This window comes from Crinia signifera, chromosome 9 (genome assembly GCF_055691185.1).
Source record: "Crinia signifera chromosome 9, ASM5569118v1, whole genome shotgun sequence".
Lineage (NCBI taxonomy): Eukaryota > Metazoa > Chordata > Amphibia > Anura > Myobatrachidae > Crinia > Crinia signifera.
In genome coordinates, this window is record NC_139225.1 from 14,657,705 (window position 1) to 14,676,319 (window position 18,615).

The 18,615-nt window shown below is 52.1% G+C and overlaps 2 protein-coding genes across 4 annotated transcripts in view; one reads left to right on the plus strand and one right to left on the minus strand.

Moving 5' to 3' along the window:
• Window positions 1–12,714, minus strand: part of FAM163B (family with sequence similarity 163 member B) — a 59,785-nt gene extending 47,071 nt beyond the window's left edge. Inside the window, exon 1 of one of the 2 annotated variants that reach the window (XM_083161113.1) lies at window positions 10,938–12,714. The gene's annotated coding sequence lies outside the window, so the exon portion shown is untranslated. Of the gene's footprint in view, window positions 1–9,199; window positions 9,324–10,937 lie in introns of those variants that run through there. The other variant, XM_083161114.1, reaches the window with a different exon arrangement.
• A 26-nt stretch (window positions 12,715–12,740) lies between these two features.
• Window positions 12,741–18,615, plus strand: part of DBH (dopamine beta-hydroxylase) — a 50,592-nt gene continuing 44,717 nt past the window's right edge. The window contains exon 1 of one of the 2 annotated variants that reach the window (XM_083161111.1): window positions 12,741–12,825. In XM_083161111.1, coding sequence (XP_083017237.1) covers window positions 12,802–12,825 — 24 coding nt within the window. In that variant the 5' untranslated portion in view covers window positions 12,741–12,801. Of the gene's footprint in view, window positions 12,856–18,615 lie in introns of both variants that reach the window. The other variant, XM_083161112.1, reaches the window with a different exon arrangement.

Sequence of the window (18,615 nt, forward strand, 5' to 3'; positions counted from 1 at the left end):
ACCTCTGATGGGAGGCTATTCCCCTTATCCACTACCTTTTCTGTGAGGTAATTTCCCCCAGATTTCCCCTGAATCTTCCTCCCTCTAGTTTCAGGGCATGACCTCGTGTTCTGCTGCTCCTCTTCCTGTTTAAATAGGTTTAAAAAGTGAGGACCGTATTTAAAAACAGAATGAAGCTTTGGGGGGGACAGTCTGATAATGTGGATCTATGCCCCATCTAGCCAATCTCCATACATGGGTATGTCAGCTGGTAGCTGGTGGCTATGACCAGGAGGACAGCACTGTAGGAGATCAAGGCTACACCCGAGTTATGGACGTCATGTACAACGGCAGCCACAGTGCAGTGGGCGACATCTGTCGCCCGCACACCCCAATACCAGACATATAAGGCAGATATTCTGACTGGTGCCACCCGAGTAATACCAAATACACGGATTTTCCAAAACGGTTTGGTGGGCATTTGTCTGGCGCTGGATAGGACAGATCTCTGCAACGAGCCCCAATTGGTTCCTGGGAGTGTCGGGGTGGTGACCCCGCCCTGACATCTGTGCTTTCATGTGGCTGATCTTTTCTATACATCTAATGCTCATTATCCTATTTGTGAGAGATTAGGGGCCATATGCTATTAGCCCCATTCATTTTTTGGGTCGGAAGGAAATGGGATATTATCGTGATTTTAGCTCGATGGGGAGAATCAGGATATCCTAAAAAGGCCATTTTTAGCCTGTAACATATACGGGATCCCTGACCCCTTATGTTATGGTGGCTCTGAAGGGCTGCTTATCAGGGATTATGCTTCATGTTACTGAGACACGCAATCCCCAATAAGTGCTGGCATAGGGGGACCAGAACACAGGGATAATAGCACCGCCACCACCAATTCTATTAGAAACTGAAAATGACTGCCACTATTATAGCGTATGGCCATACATGTACGGCACATGTAGCAGGGTCCTCCTGCAGCACACGGAGACAGCAAGGTCACATATACGGCACATGTAGCAGGGTCCTCCTGCAGCACACCGAGATAGCAAGGTCAAATGTCCGGCACATGTAGCAGGGTCCTCCTGCAGCACACGGAGATAGCAGGGTCACATGTAGCAGGGTCCTCCTGCAGCACACGAAGATAGCAGGGTCACATGTATGGCACATGTAGCAGGGTCCTCCTGCAGCACACGGAGATAGCAAGGTCACATGTACGGCACATGTAGCAGGGTCCTCCTGCAGCACACAGAGATAGCAAGGTCACATGTACGGCGCATGTAGCAGGGTCTTCCTGCAGCACACGAAGATAGCAAGGTTACATGTACGGCACATGTAGCAGGGTCCTCCTGCAGCACACGGAGACAGCAAGGTCACATGTACGGCACATGTAGCAGGTCCTCCTGCAGCACACGGAGATAGCAAGGTCACATGTACGGCACACGTAGCAGGGTCCTCCTGCAGCACACGGAGATAGCAGGGTCACATGTACGGCACACGTAGCAGGGTCCTCCTGCAGCACACCGAAATAGCAGGGTCACATGTACGGCACACGTGGCAGGGTCCTCCTGCAGCACACCGAGATAGCAGGGTCACATGTACGGCACACATGTAGCAGGGTCCTCCTGCAGCACACCGAGATAGCAGGGTCACATGTACGGCACACATGTAGCAGGGTCCTCCTGCAGCACATGGAGATAGCAGGGTCACATGTACGGCACATGTAGCAGGGTCTTCCTTCAGCACACGGAGATAGCAAGGTCACATGTATGGCACATGTAGCAGGGTCCTCCTGAAGCGCACGGAGATAGCATGGGTCACATGTACGGCACATGTAGCAGGGTCCTCCTGCAGCACACAGAGATAGCAGGGTCACATGTAGCAGGTCCTCCTGCAGCACTCCGAGATAGCAGGGTCACATGTACGGCACACATGTAGCAGGGTCCTCCTGCAGAACACGAAGATAGCAAGGTCACATGTAGCAGGGTCCTCCTGCAGCACACAGAGATAGCAAGGTCACATGTACAGCACACGTAGCAGGGTCCTCCTGCAGCACACGGTGATAGCAGGGTCACATGTACGGCACACATAGCAGGATCCTCCTGCAGCACACGGAGATAGCAGGGTCACATGTACGGCACATGTAGCAGGGTCCTCGTGCGGCACACCGAGATAGCAGGGTCATATGTACGGCACACATGTAGCAGGGTCCTCCTGCAGCACACGAAGATAGCAGGGTCACATGTACGGCACACGTAACAGGGTCCTCCTGCAGCACACGGAGATAGCAGGGTCACATGTATGGCACACATGTAGCAGGGTCCTCCTGCAGCACACGGAGATAGCAGGGTCACATGTACGGCACATGTAGCAGGGTCTTCCTGCAGCACACGGAGATAGCAAGGTCACATGTACGACACATGTAGCAGGGTCCTCCTGCAGCACACGGAGATAGCAGGGTCACATGTACGGCACATGTAGCAGGGTCCTCCTGCAGCACACGGAGATAGCAGGGTCACATGTACGGCACATGTAGCAGGGTCCTCGTGCAGCACACCGAGATAGCAGGGTCATATGTACGGCACACATGTAGCAGGGTCCTCCTTCAGCACACGAAGATAGCAAGGTCACATATACGGCACATGTAGCAGGGTCCTCTTGCAGCACACAGAGATAGCAGGGTCACATGTACGGCACATGTAGCAGGGTCCTCCTGCAGCACACGGAGATAGCAGGGTCACATGTACGGCACATGTAGCAGGGTCTTCCTGCAGCGCACGGAGATAGCAAGGTCACATGTATGGCACATGTAGCAGGGTCCTCCTGCAGCACACAGAGATAGCAGGGTCACATGTACGACACATCTAGCAGGGTCCTCCTGCAGCACACAGAGATAGCAAGATCACATGTACGGCACATGTAACAGGGTCCTCCTGCAGCACACAGAGATAGCAGGGTCACATGTAGCAGGTCCTCCTGCAGCACTCCGAGATAGCAGGGTCATATGTACGGCACAGGTAGCAGGGTCCTCCTGCAGCACACGGGGATAGCAAGGTCACATGTACGGCACATGTAGCAGGATCCTCCTGCAGCACACGGAGATAGCAAGGTCACATGTACGGCACATGTAGCAGGGTCCTCCTGCAGCACACGGAGATAGCAAGGTCACATGTATGGCACTTGTAGCAGGGTCCTCCTGAAGCACACGGAGATAGCAGGGTCACATGTACGGCACACATGTAGCAGGGTCCTCCTGCAGCACGCGGAGATAGCAGGGTCACATGTCCGGCACATGTAGCAGGGTCCTCCTGCAGCACACGGAGATAGCAGGGTCACATGTATGGCACATGTAGCAGGGTCCTCCTGCAGCACACGGAGATACAGTAGCAGGGTCACATGTACGGCACATGCAGAAGGGTCCTCCTGCAGCACACGGAGATAATAGTGTCAGACTGACCTCTGGATGAAATTAATTCCTACTGTACTTCCAAGGTGTTCTGCGCACAGCAATGAATGCACAGTCCTTATGATGGTGGCCTGATGCTCTCTGACAAGCCGCGCACATGGAGCCCTGGATTAGCTGTACGGAGTCACATTAATGTTGGAGAGATTGCTGTGGAAGTTGCTGGAGGAAGACAGAGAGATGACGGGACGGTGATGAAACAACGTTCGGCCTGAGAGCCGCTGCACAGCGCGCGCGGGGGGGGGGTTCATGTAAATAGATGCACAGATGAGGTCGCTCGTTATATTCCCCAGATAGCTACAAAGAAGGGCCGAGCGGCCGCCACGTATCATTACCAGCTGGGAATCAGTGCAGGTGCTGGGAACTGGCAGCACATGTGGACTGGTAACAATTCCTTGCCTGGGAATAGGATGCAGAGCAACACAATGGTCTCCATAGCTGTGCTGGTGCAGACCCGTTACCTTCCCGTGTGTGCCAGGCAGGAGCGCCAAAGCATACCACATGGCGCACTTACCACACCCGGCATACCTGCGCTTATGTCCAAAAAGCCATACACACCTGGCATACCTGCGCCCGTATTTGTGGAGACTTGCTCCCTGAGAATGCAGTGTGTGTTCCACGCTGGACCATTATCTCACCCTGCCTGCAGCATGGCGGGGGAGGGATCTCAGGGAGAGTGATGAGGTCACAGACTGCCTGCAGCATGGCGGGGGAGGGATCTCAGGGAGAGTGATGAGGTCACAGCCTGCATGCACCCCGGTGTGGGGTATCTCGGGGAGAGTGCTGGGGACACAGCCTGCCTGCAACACGGTGGGAGAGGGATCGCGGCGGGTGTGCCAGGGTCAAAGCCTCCTACAGAATAGTGGGGGAGGGATCTCGGGGAGACTGATGAGGTCACCGACTGCCTGCAGCATGGTGGGGGAGGGATCTCAGGGAGAGTGATGAGGTCACAGAATGCCTGCAGCAGGCTAAATGATAATAGAATATATATACATATGTAACAAAGTTCTCTGAATTCTATTACCATGTAGTATTTATGTCTGGTTACTGGTGTCACGCATTGTGTTACCCCACACCTGCCACTATATATATACCCTGGTGCTATCAGGTGGAATGCAGTCACTGGGTCAACACCTTGAAATGGTCGACATACCAAAGATCGACACAAGCTTATGACATGGTCAACATGAAAAAAAAATGTTGTTTTTTTCTTGAAATGTGGTTTTTCATACTTAACTATAAAAGTGGGCACAGTGTGGGAATATAAAAGTGACGAGCGCAGCGAGGGGACGCGGTACACTTATACAGTGTCATACTGTATAGACACCAAAAACATGAAAAACTCATGTCAACTTTATTCATGTTGACCAAGTCTATGTCGACCAGGAAACGCGTTCGGGATTAGAGGTGCCACCCACCTGCAGCGTCCTAGTACGACACAGATTGGTTACAATTACAACCAGCGTTATACGGGTGAACGAGCCCATACAAGGCACCGGGGCACCAAACACAGCATCCCCCCCCCAGAGCTATATAATAATATATGTCCCCCCCCTCCCTGGGTTACATCACTCTGCAATGTGGCCAGGCTGCCATAGATCACTGTCACTAATTCTGCCTCTTATTATGGAATGTAATTACTGCTGCCCCTGCTCTGCACCAGCACAGGGTACAGGAGATTCCAGCGTAATTACTTCCATCCAGAGACCTGCTCACTGTCACTGCTGCCAGGCTCCTCCGCCCGACGTGCCACCGCTGCTCATCACTGACGCACCATACAGAAATGATTGTATATGTCACATGCACAGTACATATCTCACACACACACACACATACACCAGGGACGCTGCGCGGTGACAACGTAGCTTTATTTATTCCTATGTCCATGGAGATGATCTGTAACATAATGCTGAATTACACCTCCCTGTACCTGATTACAGGGCATATGTATCAAAGTGTGGCGAGAGGTAAAGTACCAGCCAATCAGCTCCTAACTGCCATGTCACAGGCATGGGGGGGGGTGTACTACATCTCCATTAAGAGCTGATTGGCTGCTACTTGATCTCTCCCCACTTTATTTCTCTCCAGGTTACAGACATAGGGGAGATGTACTTAACATGGAGAGAGATACAGTACCAGCCAGTCTGCTCCTAACAGCTATGTTACAAGCTTTGATAGATATCTCCCCCCCCCCCCCCCCCGGTGGCAGCGTCAGGATGCTCCCCAGGTGCACTTACCTGTCATGTCCCGTGCTGCCACAATGTACCCTACATATACTAACCAACATTCCACCTCCAACGTCTACGCACGAGCACAGCTACACAGCTCCTACAGCAGAGCTCTGTGGGAAAGCACGGTCACTAGTGTCCATTCCACAGAAGGGGCGGATCCATCTGTATGCAGAGCAGTCGCCGTCCGTAAGCAGATACCTGATTCAGCGCAAGACGTGTGTCACTCAAAATTGGTCCTGTAACTCCTCAGGAGGTGTGCCCCCTATTCTGGTCCTCCCCCAGGGACGGCATTCGGGCAGAATCTGATTAGGGGCCCAGTAATTCTGTACTAGCCTCACCCCTTACCCGGCATGGTGGCCTGGCACAAGGTGGGACATACTAAGATGAGGCCTCCACAACGCAGGATCAGAGTTGGGCGATACCTGTGGGCACTATGGCTGCTCTGCCATTATTCTGCCTAGCTGTAATGTATGACCATCGCACTAAGGGTTACTCACTCTGCAGAGCCCTGTGACACCGCATCACTGTAACAGAACAGTAGGGACTGCCAGCTTGTGTTAGCCTGAACAGAGGAGGTGAGCGCTCAGATTACTGGCTGGGGAAATGTTCCATGTCCGCTCACACACACATATAGGTTATAAAGAGGAATTATTTACGCCTCGCGTTACCAGATGCACAGCGAGGTAATGGCTCTCCCATCAGTAACCACTGTACATACCCGGCATCTGGGAGGATGGATGAGAGTAGCAGCAGCCCTCCGTCCTGGGGGTGTTCTGTATTACCAGGGATTTATATAGCACACACATATACCGCAGCGCTGTACAGAGAGTATGTCAGTCACACCGGTCCCTGCACCAGCAGAGCTTACACTCTATATTCTCCATCACATGGACACACACATATACCGCAGCGCTGTACAGAGAGTATGTCAGTCACACCGGTCCCTGCACCAGCAGAGCTTACACTCTATATTCCCCATCACATGGACACACACATATACCGCAGCGCTGTACAGAGAGTATGTCAGTCACACCGGTCCCTGCACCAGCAGAGCTTACACTCTATATTCCCCATCACATGGTCACACACATATACCGCAGCGCTGTACAGAGTACGTCAAGTCACACCGGTCCCTGAACCAGCAGAGCTTACACTCTATATTCTCCATCACATGGACACACACATATACCACAGCGCTGTACAGAGAGTACGTCAGTCACACCGGTCCCTGCACCAGCAGAGCTTACACTCTATATTCCCCATCACATGGACACACACATATACCGCAGCGCTGTACAGAGTACGTCAGTCACACCGGTCCCTGCACCAGCAGAGCTTACACTCTATATTCCCCATCACATGGTCACACACATATACCGCAGCGCTGTACAGAGAGTACGTCAGTCACACCAGTCCCTGCACCAGCAGAGCTTACACTCTATATTCCCCATCACATGGACACACACATATACCGCAGCGCTGTACAGAGTACGTCAGTCACACCAGTCCCTGAACCAGCAGAGCTTACACTCTATATTCCCCATCACATGGTCACACACATATACCGCAGCGCTGTACAGAGTACGTCAGTCACACCGGTCCCTGCACCAGCAGAGCTTACACTCTATATTTCCCATCACATGGGCACACACATATACTGCAGCACTGTACAGAGAGTACGTCAGTCACACCAGTCCCTGAACCAGCAGAGCTTACACTCTATATTCCCCATCACATGGTCACACACATATACCGCAGCGCTGTACAGAGTACGTCAGTCACACCGGTCCCTGCACCAGCAGAGCTTACACTCTATATTCCCCATCACATGGACACACACATATACCGCAGCGCTGTACAGAGAGTACGTCAGTCACACCGGTCCCTGCTCCAGCAGAGCTTACACTCTATATTCCCCATCACATGGACACACACATATACCGCAGCACTGTACAGAGAGTACGTCAGTCACAATGGTCCCTGCACCAGCAGAGCTTACACTCTATATTCCCCATCACATGGACACACACATATACCACAGCGCTGTACAGAGAGTATGTCATTCACACCGGTCCCTGCACCAGCAGAGCTTACACTCTATATTCCCCATCACATGGACACACACATATACCGCAGCGCTGTACAGAGCGTACGTCAGTCACACCGGTCCCTGCACCAGCAGAGCTTACACTCTATATTCCCCATCACATGGTCACACACATATACCGCAGCGCTTTACAGAGAGTATGTCAGTCACACCAGTCCCTGCACCAGCAGAGCTTACACTCTATATTCCCCATCACATGGTCACACACATATACCGCAGCGCTGTACAGAGTACGTCAGTCACACCAGTCCCTGCACCAGCAGAGCTTACATTCTATATTCCCCATCACATGGACACACACATATACCGCAGCGCTGTACAGAGAGTACGTCAGTCACACCGGTCCCTGCACCAGCAGAGCTTACATTCTATATTCCCCATCACATGGTCACACACATATACCGCAGCGCTTTACAGAGAGTATGTCAGTCACACCAGTCCCTGCACCAGCAGAGCTTACATTCTATATTCCCCATCACATGGTCACACACATATACCGCAGCGCTTTACAGAGAGTACGTCAGTCACACCGGTCCCTGCACCAGCAGAGCTTACACTCTATATTCCCCATCACATGGTCACTCACATATACCGCAGCGCTGTACAGAGAGTACGTCAGTCACACCGGTCCCTGCACCAGCAGAGCTTACACTCTATATTCCCCATCACATGGACACACACATATACCGCAGCGCTGTACAGAGTACGTCAGTCACACCAGTCCCTGCACCAGCAGAGCTTACACTCTATATTCCAGAGAAATGGGTATACAGTAATATTGCACTGTCTGTGCAGGCAGTGACAGCACAGAGCAGAGTCCCCGTCTCAGTGACACCGCCGCAGGCTACCTGTGCTCCTGCCTCTTACATCACTGTATTTCTAGGGAAGAAAGGAGAAAACCTAAAAGATGGAATTGTAATGGGGGACAGACCGGGCGAGAACCTAATGCCATTCACCTGTCAGGTTACTGGGTGGTGTAACCCTAGCCCCCCACATCCTATCTCATTCCTGCCAGCCGGAATAATTCATGGGGGTATAAATAATCGCAGTGATGCGTTATATATCGGTGACCTCTCCGGTAACCTCTGGTCCGGCTGCGTCTCCCCTTCAGAACATAATGGGCACAAGGCAGACTGTCCTCTGTCGCAACCTCGTGCTAATTGCCCCTGGGTCACATAGATGATCCCGTAACCTCAGTAACCACTGGCACATCCCCCCCGGGTTGGGGGGGGGGGGGGGGGGCGACAAATGGTATGTGGGACCCCAGTGCCTGGGAGGATTCATATACTCCCAAATATACGGCTTCCCTATCTCTGACTTATATACGGTCTGAGCATATTACGGAGAGAACGTACCCTAATGCCCTCACTGTCACTACCACCCTGCCCCGCAGCTCAGCCCCCGGACACTACATACCAGGGACAGTATCACGCATGAAGCCTTCTGACTCCTGGATCGGAAGCCGAGCACAGGCGACCACTGAACAATCACATGGGACCATTTTGGTGTAGACCAGGACAAGAGGCTTGAAGGACACTTCAATGTAATCCAATTACTCAATGACCCACTCACGGGCAGAGAACGACGGCAGCGCACAGACACACACGCACATTGCCAGCGCAGCCCCGGATCACAATAACAATATTATATCACAGATCGTCCAGTACCTGATGGCAGCACAGTGTAGTCCTGAGGCCACATCCATCACACAGGTTACACAGCCTGGGAGTACAGGGGTACGAGGGGCACTGGCTGTGGTGCACAGAGTTTAATACCTGGTATGAGGGGCACTGGTTGTGGTGCACAGAGGGTAATACTGGGGTATGAGGGGAGCTCCCTGGGGTGCACAGAAGGTAATACTGGGGTACGAGGGGCACTGGCTGTGGTGCACAGAGTTTAGTACTGGGGTATGAGGGGCACTGGGTGTGGTACACAGAGGGTAATACTGGGGTATGAGGGGAGCTCCCTGGGGTGCACAGAAGGTAATACTGGGGTACGAGGGGCACCGGCTGTGGTGCACCGAAGGTAATACTGGGGTACGAGGGGCACTCGCTGTGGTGCACAGAAGGTAATACTGGGGTACGAGGGGCACTCGCTGTGGTGCACAGAAGGTAATACTGGGGTACGAGGGGCACTCGCTGGGGTGCACAGAAGGTAATACTGGGGTACGAGGGGCACTCGCTGGGGTGCACAGAGGGTAATACTGGGGTACGAGGGGCAGTCGCTGTGGTGCACAGAAGGTAATACTGGGGTACGAGGGGCGCTCGCTGTGGTGCACAGACGGTAATACTGGGGTACGAGGGGCACCGGCTGTGGTGCACAGACGGTAATACTGGGGTACGAGTGGCACCGGCTGTGGTGCACCGAAGGTAATACTGGGGTATGAGGGGCACTCACTGTGGTGCACAGAAGGTAATACTGGGGTATGAGGGGCACTCACTGTGGTGCACAGAAGGTAATACTGGGGTATGAGGGGCACTCACTGTGGTGCACAGAAGGTAATACTGGGGTATGAGGGGCACTCACTGTGGTGCACAGAAGGTAATACTGGGGTACGAGGGGCACTCGCTGTGGTGCACAGAAGGTAATACTGGGGTACGAGGGGCACTCACTGTGGTGCACAGAAGGTAATACTGGGGTATGAGGGGCAGTCGCTGGGGTGCACAGAAGCTAATACTGGGGTACGAGGGGCACTCGCTGTGGTGCACAGAAGGTAATACTGGGGTACGAGGGGCACTCGCTGGGGTGCACAGAAGGTAATACTGGGGTACGAGGGGCACTCGCTGTGGTGCACAGAAGGTAATACTGGGGAACGAGGGGCACTCGCTGGGGTGCACAGAAGGTAATACTGGGGTACGAGGGGCACTCGCTGTGATGCACAGAAGGTAATACTGGGGTATGAGGGACGCTCGCTGGGGTGCACAGAAGGTAATACTGGGGTACGAGGGGCACTCACTGTGGTGCACAGAAGGTAATACTGGGGTACGAGGGGAACTCGCTGGGGTGCTCCGAGACCCATGCAGCAGGTAGATTATACTTGGTGATACATATGTACAGCGTTATATACATTTATGACAATAGTAAGTACACAGGTAACACGGGCACACATGGGTAACATACTGTGCACAGTGCCAAGCATCACCCAGCGTCTCACCTGGAAGGAGCGGAAGACCCTGCTTGTTAGGTGAGGTCCAGCTTCCAGTGCATGAGGGAGACGCTTCTCCAAGTCTGTGGGGACCAGGGATGGGGAAGTAGCTGTCTCCTCTGTGGGGTGTGCAGGGTGACGCCTCCAGGGGGAGCCCAGAATTCTGCAACTAGACGAGCAGATCAGAGTCGGGGTGCAGGGTCCATCCTGCAATGGGAAGATAGGTGCTGTCCTGATTTCTGCCAGTTATAGGGGTGCTATCCCCAAATCCGTCACTTGTAGGAGTACTCTGCTGATATCCGTCAGTTATTGGGGTGCTGTCATCATATTCATCAGTTATTGGGGTGCTTTCATCATATTCATCAGTTATAGGGGTGCTATCCCCAAATCTGTCACTTATAGGAGTGCTTTGCTGATATCCGTCAGTTATTGGGGTGCTGTCATCATATTCATCAGTTATAGGGGTGCTATCCCCAAATCTGTCACTTATAGGAGTGCTTTGCTGATATCAGTCAGTTATAGGGGTGCTGTCGTCATATTCATCAGTTATAGGGGTGCTGTCATTATAGCTGACGGTTATAGAGGTACTGTTATCATACTCATCAGTTGAAGGGGTACTGATGTGATATCCGGCAGTTATAGGGGTGATGTCATATTCGTTAGTTATAGGGGTACCGCCCTGATATTAGTCAGTTATACGGGTGCCACCCTAATATACAGTTATGTGGGTGCTGCACTGATATCCGTCAGTTATAGGGGTACCGTCCTGATATCCTGATAGTTATAGGGGTGTCATCCTGATATCCATCAATTATAGGGGTGTCATCCTGGCATCCGACATTAATAGGGGTGACCCCCTGATTTCAGTACAGATCAGAGCGGATGTCTGGGGTGCCCATATGTGCAGTGAAGAGTTGGAGTTATCCTGTTATTAGCAAAGTATAGTACTGGAAATGGTGCCTTGTCCTGCCTGCAGAGAGGTGCTGGGCTCCTGTCCTGCCTGCAGAGAGGTGCTGGGCTCCTGTCCTGCCTGCAGAGAGGTGCTGGGCTCCTGTCCTGCCTGCAGAGAGGTGCTGGGCTCCTCTCCTGCCTGCAGAGAGGTGCTGGGCTCCTGTCCTGCCTGCAGTGAGGCTATTGGCTCCTTTCCTGCTTGCAGTGAGGTGTTGGGCTCCTGTCCTGCTTGCAGTGACGTGCAGGGTTCCTGTCCTGCTTGCAGTGAGGCACAGGGAGGTGTTGAGCTCCTGTCCTGCCTGCAGTGAGGCTATTGGCTCCTTTCCTGCTTGCAGTGAGGTGTTGGGCTCCTGTCCTGCTTGCAGTGACGTGCAGGGTTCCTGTCCTGCTTGCAGTGAGGCACAGGGAGGTGCTGGGCTCCTGTCCTGCCTGCAGTGAGGCTATGGGCTCCTTTCCTGCTTGCAGTGAGGTGTTGGGCTCCTGTCCTGCCTGCAGAGAGGTGCTGGGCTCCTGTCCTGCCTGCAGAGAGGTGCTGGGCTCCTGTCCTGCTTACAGTGACGTGCAGGGTTCCTGTCCTGCTTGCAATGAGATACAATGAAGTGCTCCTGCCTGAAGAGAGGTGCTGGTCTCGCTGTCGTGCTTGCAGTGAGGCACAGGGAGGTGCTGAGCTCCTGTCCTGCCTTGCAGTGAGGCACAGGGAGGTACAATGAGGCGCCGGCAGGCACAGGGATGCTCCTCTCCTCCTCGCACCGCTGCCGCCGCTGAATCCTCCTGAATCCTGATGTTATTGTGGTGCACGAGCTCCGGCCACGGCCGCCGGGAGCGCGCAAGCAGTACACACGCGTGAGCGCGGCTACGTGACGTCACTGTGCCCGGCCAAGAATCGGCTCGCTGTGGCGGTGTGCTCTCCGTGTGACGTCACATGGCGCTGGGAGTCGGGGACTGGGTTCGTGCACACTAGACGGGTGTCATGCATGTGGGTTATAGTCCCTAATAGGAATATATTCTCATTCCCATAGTTACCAACAGTCCTACTGTATCCTTCCAAATGATGCCCATGTGAGGAAGCTAAATGGTGGGAAAGTGTTCATACCCCTTGGGACTTCTGTCCCGGTAAGTCACCCCCATGTTTTCCCACCCCTGAAAACACCCTTGCAGAATATACTGTATGTACCAGGTTTGGGGATGGGTCATTGGGTAGACCAACCCAAATTCGACATGCACTGGGTCAACCACTGAAGATCAACACCTGGAATAGGTCGACACAAGCATTTGGTCAACAGTCAAAAGGTTCTGGAGTGGTTCCACCTCTATGGGTGAATGTGACCCCAGTTAGCATCTTCTCCCAATTTTCACATCTGCAATCCCACTACATACAGTACTTACCTCATTAGTGGGGAGCCATTACAGAACTCGGCAGCGCCCCATATATAAAGGCTGATCTTTAGAATACCCTAATTGAGCATTGTATTATGTACTTGTGTCAGAATGTGACCTTGCTGGCATACTCTGAATTGTGTCCTTGTTTGGCGCTATGGAAGCCTTGTGGCGCCTATAAAGGAATGATTATTAGAAATGATACCACACTTCCGTCCTTACAAGTGATTGGAACAAGATCCTAGCAAAATAAGTTTAGATCAAGGGCATGTTCTCTGGCCCTACACTCCCCAGGCTAAAAGATAGGGAATGGATCTAAGGCGCCTACTGAATTATGTTGTTGTTAAACTGTACCGTTACTTAAATCCTATGCCTAGAAATAAATGACACAAACACCTTATCTAAAAATAACGACACGGACACCAACGACACGGACACCAACTGCGTAAAGTTAAAAAGGTCATAGTTGTTTATTTAAGTGGTATGACCCCTATCTGTATAAGCGATGGCTAAGAAAGCGCTTGAGACCAGCACCTGTCCCGGGTGTTGCCCTGGTAGCAACCTTAGCGCACCAAATGGCCACACCCCTTCTTGTGGGTACAGCCTGCGCTGTGACAGACATACCGTTCCCTTCTATTGCATGACGTGGACCTTCCATGAAGGATCCAACGCCCCCAGCCGGAGCTGGGGACTCGCCCGCCTTCTTGGCAAAGGGGGGGCAATACCGCACAGAGACCACCTGACACCCCACCTGCTTGCTGGTCGAGAGCGCCTTCTCGACGATTGTTAACTAAACGCTATGGAATTAGAGAACCAATTTGGTGAAATGGCTTGATGCCAGGTAGCACAGAGGAAAAGGGTAGGGAGGGTGGGGATCCAGACTCAAAGAGGCTCACTTCCTGTCCCTGATCACTGATATACCCTCTCTGGCTAACGCCCCCTTGCTACCTGGTTGGCAGAACTAACTGCCACTCAACTATATTTCCATAGGGCTTCACACAAACTGTTTCTGCTGTACTTGCTTGTGGACAACAAATTCACAGGCTCTTAAATACCCTCCAGCCTATGTGACCCTCGCTCTGTCTAAGCGTGAGGCTTATTCCCCTGTTATCGTTCTGCAACCGTCGCGTTGCATGTGATAATCTCACGCTTTGTGGCAGCGGTATTTCCCTGCCTATGGTTGGGCTTATGGTCGGCTGGCATGAATCCTGGCACTTTGGGCAAAGCAGGTTACAGGCTGAGCTGCCAGGACCGAGAAGGTGAGTCCCATTCTTGCACAAGACTCGCTTTACTAATAAACGAGAAAACAATCTCATTTATGGGTATGGGTAAAAACCGGACCTGGACAAGACCCAGGAATGCCGGACCGGGCATCAATCTCTGCATTCCGGAGCTTGTAGTGATCAGTCCGGTGGGGTGTCCTGTTCGGGGAAGTCCTGTCTGGGGGTGTCCTGTCTGGGAGGGGGGTGCCTGTGACAGCTGTCACCGGGGAGAGGAGGAGGGGAGAATAAAGCCTCCCTATATGGTCCGGGCATGTAGCAAAAACCGGAATGTTCCGGACCACACAGGGAGGCTGTAATCTCCCCTTCCCCATGTCCCTGGGGAAAGCTATCACAGGCATCCCCCCTGACAAGACACCCCCCCCCCCCCCCCCGGGGTCTTGTCCGGGTCCAGTTTTTACTTAGTCCCCTCATTTACTTTCCCTGGGAATTAGAGTCTGACCTGCGACGGTGTTCTGCAGATGAGTCCGCCCCGTTCTTTCTTCTCGTGGTGGTTATATTTGGCTGGCAGGAATTAATAAGGTGAGGCAGTGCACGCCATTATCTGTCTCTGTGGGACGCGACGCATCATTTTATTTTTCCTCGCTCACAAATGTCCTTTTAACTCCTTATTGGCCAGGCCGGCTGTAAGCGCCCGGGAAAGGGGCATCATGTATGCGTATAAATGCTGGGGGACTGTAGCCCCAAAAAGTGTCTCAGAAATATTCCATTTTACCCTCACGTTGTGGGCCTGGCACAAACCGCACAGAACACTGGTGCTGACGTAATGGGGCGAAATGGGTAATCAGCCTGTACCCTAAAAAAAATGAAAGTCTAATCTGTTATGCTGGGTACACATCGGACAATGTGCACCCCCTGAACACCTGTCCCATCCATACAACACCCCGATACACCTGTCCCATCCATACAGCATCCCCATACCCCTGTCCCATCCATACAGCACCCCCATACACCTGTCCCATCCATACAGCACCCCATACACCTGTCCTATCCATACAGCACTCCCATACACCTGTCCTATCCATACAGCACCCCCATACACCTGTTCCATCCATACAGCACCCCGATACACCTGTCTCATCCATACAGCAACCTGATACACCTGTCTATCCATACTGTACCCCCATATACCTGTCATCCATACAGCACCCGATACACCTGTCCCATCCATACAGCACCCCCATACACCTGTCCATCCAAACAGCATCCCCATACACCTGTCCAGCCATCCAGCACCCCCATACACCTGTCCATCCATACAGCATCCCCATACACCTATCCATCAATACAGCACCCCCATACACCTGTCATCCGTACAGCACCCCCATACACCTGTCTATCCGTACTGTACCCTCATACACCTGCCATCCATACAGCATCCCCATACACCTGTCTATCCATACAGTATCTCCATACAGCTGTCCATCCATACCGCATCCCCATACACCTGTCCATCAATACAGCACCCCCATACACCTGTCTATCCATACTGTACCCCCATATACCTGTCATCCGTACAGCACCCCCATACACCTGTCTATCCTTACTGTACCCCCATACACCTGTCATCCATACAGCAGCCCCATACACCTGTCCATCTATACAGCATCCGCATACACCTGTCTATCCATACAGTATCCTCATACACCTGTCCAGCCATACAGCACCCCCATACACCTGTCTATTCGTACTGTACCCCTATACACCTGTCATCCATACAGCACCCCCATACACCTGTCCATCTGTACAGCATCCCCATACCTGATCCCCCTCTGATCCCGATCCCCCCTTATTCCTAATAGCACAACCCTGTAACCCTCTGCTACGCACCCTGTCACACCCCCCCCCCCCCCCACACACACACACACACACACACACTGCAGTAAATTACCTATTAGCATATTGTATAGTTATAGTTTGGTTTCTGGTTAGGCTGATTTGTGCTTTGCACACGTGCGCCCGGTCACTTGTCCCAGTCGCCCTGTCTCTCCCTCAGGGTTCATCTCTCAGACAGATTGAATAAAGGCAGTGAATAGAGGAATATATGTGTAGGGAGAATGTCATATCCCCTGGGGTGGTGGGTCTGCTGGCAGCACTCATCCAATCTCCGAGGAGCAGGTGGCTGTCTCCTGTGCATGATCCAATTACCTGACATGCGAGGCAGCTGTGGATGTTATTGCAGTGTCCTAACAGTTCAATGAGACCTGTAATGTAGCTGGTGTTACTGCCTCCTGCGCCACTGGTCTGATGGGTCCTGTGGTCGCCTGAGGGCTCACTATCAACAAGGACATTGTGTCCTAGCATCTCCTGCGGATTGTAGGATGGCTTGCTGTGCAATATGTGTGCAAAAATCACTGCAATATGTGTGCAATTATCACTGTGCAATTTATGTGCAATTATCACCGCGCAATTTATGTGCAATTATCACTGTGTAATATGCGTGGAATTATCACTGTGTAATATGCGTGCAATTATAACTGTGTAATATGTGTGCAATTATCACTGTGCAATATGCATGCAATTATCACTGCGCAATATGCGTGCAGTTTTCACTGTGCAATATGCGTGCAATTATCACTGTGCAATGTGCGTGCAATTATCGCTGCTCCCCTGTTAGTGATAAGCAGACACACCAGATTCAGAAGGTCACATGTCGGTGGGGCCCTTATGGAGGCACAGAGCCCATGTTTGCACTCCCCAGCCCTTCCCAATTCCGACTCCCCAGCCCTTCCCAAGTTCAATTACCTGACATGCGAGGCAGCTGTGGATGTTATTGCAGTGTCCTAACAGTTCAATGAGACCTGTAATGTAGCTGGTGTTACTGCCGCCTGTGCCACTGGTCTGATGGGTCCTGTGGTTGCCAGAGGGCTCACTATCAACAAGGACATTGGGCCTTATTCTGATCGGATCGGTGAAACGTGCATACGGTCCGTCACACCGTGCGTTTCCCGTACGCTCACGGCGAGCGTAAGTCCTCCCACAGAACAGCCGCACACGGATGGTCACCGACAATGGGGAGTGGCGTACACTTGAGCGTACGCCACCGTGCACGGACGGATCTCCCTCTTAGCCACCGATACCTGGCGTACATCAGAGCGTACGCCACAGTGCACGGACGGATCTCGTCCGTTTTCCCACCGACACCTTCCGTATATCTGAGCATATGCCACATTGCAAGTAGAAATTGAGTCCAAAAACATCATTGTTGCTCTTAGACTTATGTGTCTTTTTCATAATTAACAAAACTGGTATGTTTGTGTTACAGTGAAAAAGTTGACACATGTCGACTCCTGTGAATTGAGTGTCCTGCTTTTTAAAGTATACAAAAACACTTTCTGAATGGGTGTAGATGGTTATAAAATAACTACCTGGACATATATAAGCAGGTCTTAGAATGAATATTACCTAAAACTAAACCAACCTTTACATGTTGAAGTATAGAAAGATATGCTTCCAATGTGTTTGAGTGCTGTGTGTGGCTTGCAGGTAGTGAAATAATGGTTTTCACTTAATAGCCTGCAGCATTAATTATTACATTCAGGTGTATGTGTTTGAGTAGTAATCAGCGTTAATTAGCAGACCCAGGCGTCCGCTCTCATGCGGTAGCTCTAGGGGTGGTCTGGAGCTATCTTTGGCGTCTGCCTGTTTTTGGGCCAAAATGCACGGTGCGTTCGCCGATCGAGGCGGTTGTGGCACCGTGCATTTTGTGTGCACACCCCCGTGTACGCCCATGTTTACGCCCAGTTTTCCTCATTATTCCGGCCGCTCCCATAAAAACGCCCACATGCTGCCCACAATGACCGTTCTCTTGCAGACAGGTTTTTTCGCACGGAGAGACCCGTCCGTGAGTGGTGTGAGGTCGCCGCACATGCGCATTGCGAAAGCTACGCATGCACAGAATAACCCTCATTGGGGCAGATGTATTAAGCCTGGTGAAGAGATAAACTGGAGATAAAGTGGAAGGAGATAACGCAACAGCCAATCAGATCCCAACTGTCATATTTCAAACACAGCTGATTGGCTGGTGCGTTAACTCTTCCAAGTTATCTCAACTTTATCTCCAGTTTATCTCTTCTCCA